The sequence below is a fragment of the Bombina bombina genome, unplaced genomic scaffold (assembly GCF_027579735.1).
Source record: "Bombina bombina isolate aBomBom1 unplaced genomic scaffold, aBomBom1.pri scaffold_1101, whole genome shotgun sequence".
Lineage (NCBI taxonomy): Eukaryota > Metazoa > Chordata > Amphibia > Anura > Bombinatoridae > Bombina > Bombina bombina.
In genome coordinates, this window is record NW_026512501.1 from 35,001 (window position 1) to 35,917 (window position 917).

The window sequence follows — 917 nt, forward strand, 5'->3', positions numbered from 1 at the left end:
CTGGAAAAGTCAGGCTACTACGTGGTCCTTCCTGCATATAAGAAGATAGATCTGGTTACAGAACAATTTGCTAATATGGTGTCCTATGTGAGACCTCTAAAACCAGGAAAAGCAAAGGTCACCACTAAGGTTCTATGGGATGAGTTACAAAAAGGGGATGAGGTGGTAAAAGCAATCAAATCCCTAACTGGGGAGAACCACTCGACAGAGGAGACAGATTTTTTGGTCATCAGTGGGAAATCAGTTAAAGCAACTATGTCATACAACTTTAAATTTTCCAACAGTACCTCAGTGGAAGTTGGACTATCAGGAAAAATCCCACTGATTGGCGAGGTCAGCGCCAGTGTCTCAACAAACTTCACATTCGATACAGGGAGGTCCGAATCTAGTAAAGTAACCACAAACATTGATGTTGAGGTGCCAGCTACCATACCCCCAAAGAGCCGGCTCATTGTCAATGTCATGAGAAAGAAGTATACAGCACGAGTTCCTGTAGAAGTGACGGTGCAAAGAAACAATATCAAGAGCATCATCATGGGGGAGCTGGTTTGTGATTCAGGCCGCACAATCTATGCAGAGTATGACACAGAGGACCTATAGTAGGGTTGGGAGAAAAGAGAGACCCTGTCTAAACAGACTTTAAGTGGCCAAGTCATAAATAAAGATCACTATAATTGACTGTTGTATAATGTGATTGTGACTTACAGTAACTTGTATAAGGTGATCATGACTTACAGTAGCTGTTGTATAATGTGATCATGACTTACAGTAGCTGTTGTATAATGTGATCATGACTTACAGTAGCTGCAACCTGCTGCGTATAGGGCACGACTTTCCCCTGGCACGTCATCTAGGAATCACTAGGACCCGCCACCAACTGACTCAGACCTTCTTCTGGCAGGGGGTTACAGGGGATG

General features: G+C 43.6%; 1 protein-coding gene across 1 annotated transcript in view; it reads left to right on the plus strand.

Annotated features, from left to right (window-relative positions):
* The window catches only part of LOC128644334 (epidermal differentiation-specific protein-like), a 996-nt gene extending 396 nt beyond the window's left edge, over positions 1-600 (plus strand). Inside the window, exon 1 of the mRNA XM_053696991.1 lies at positions 1-600. This exon is cut by the window's left edge and continues 396 nt beyond it. Within this exon, the coding sequence (XP_053552966.1) occupies positions 1-600 (600 nt within the window).
* Positions 601-917: the final 317 nt, after the last annotated feature.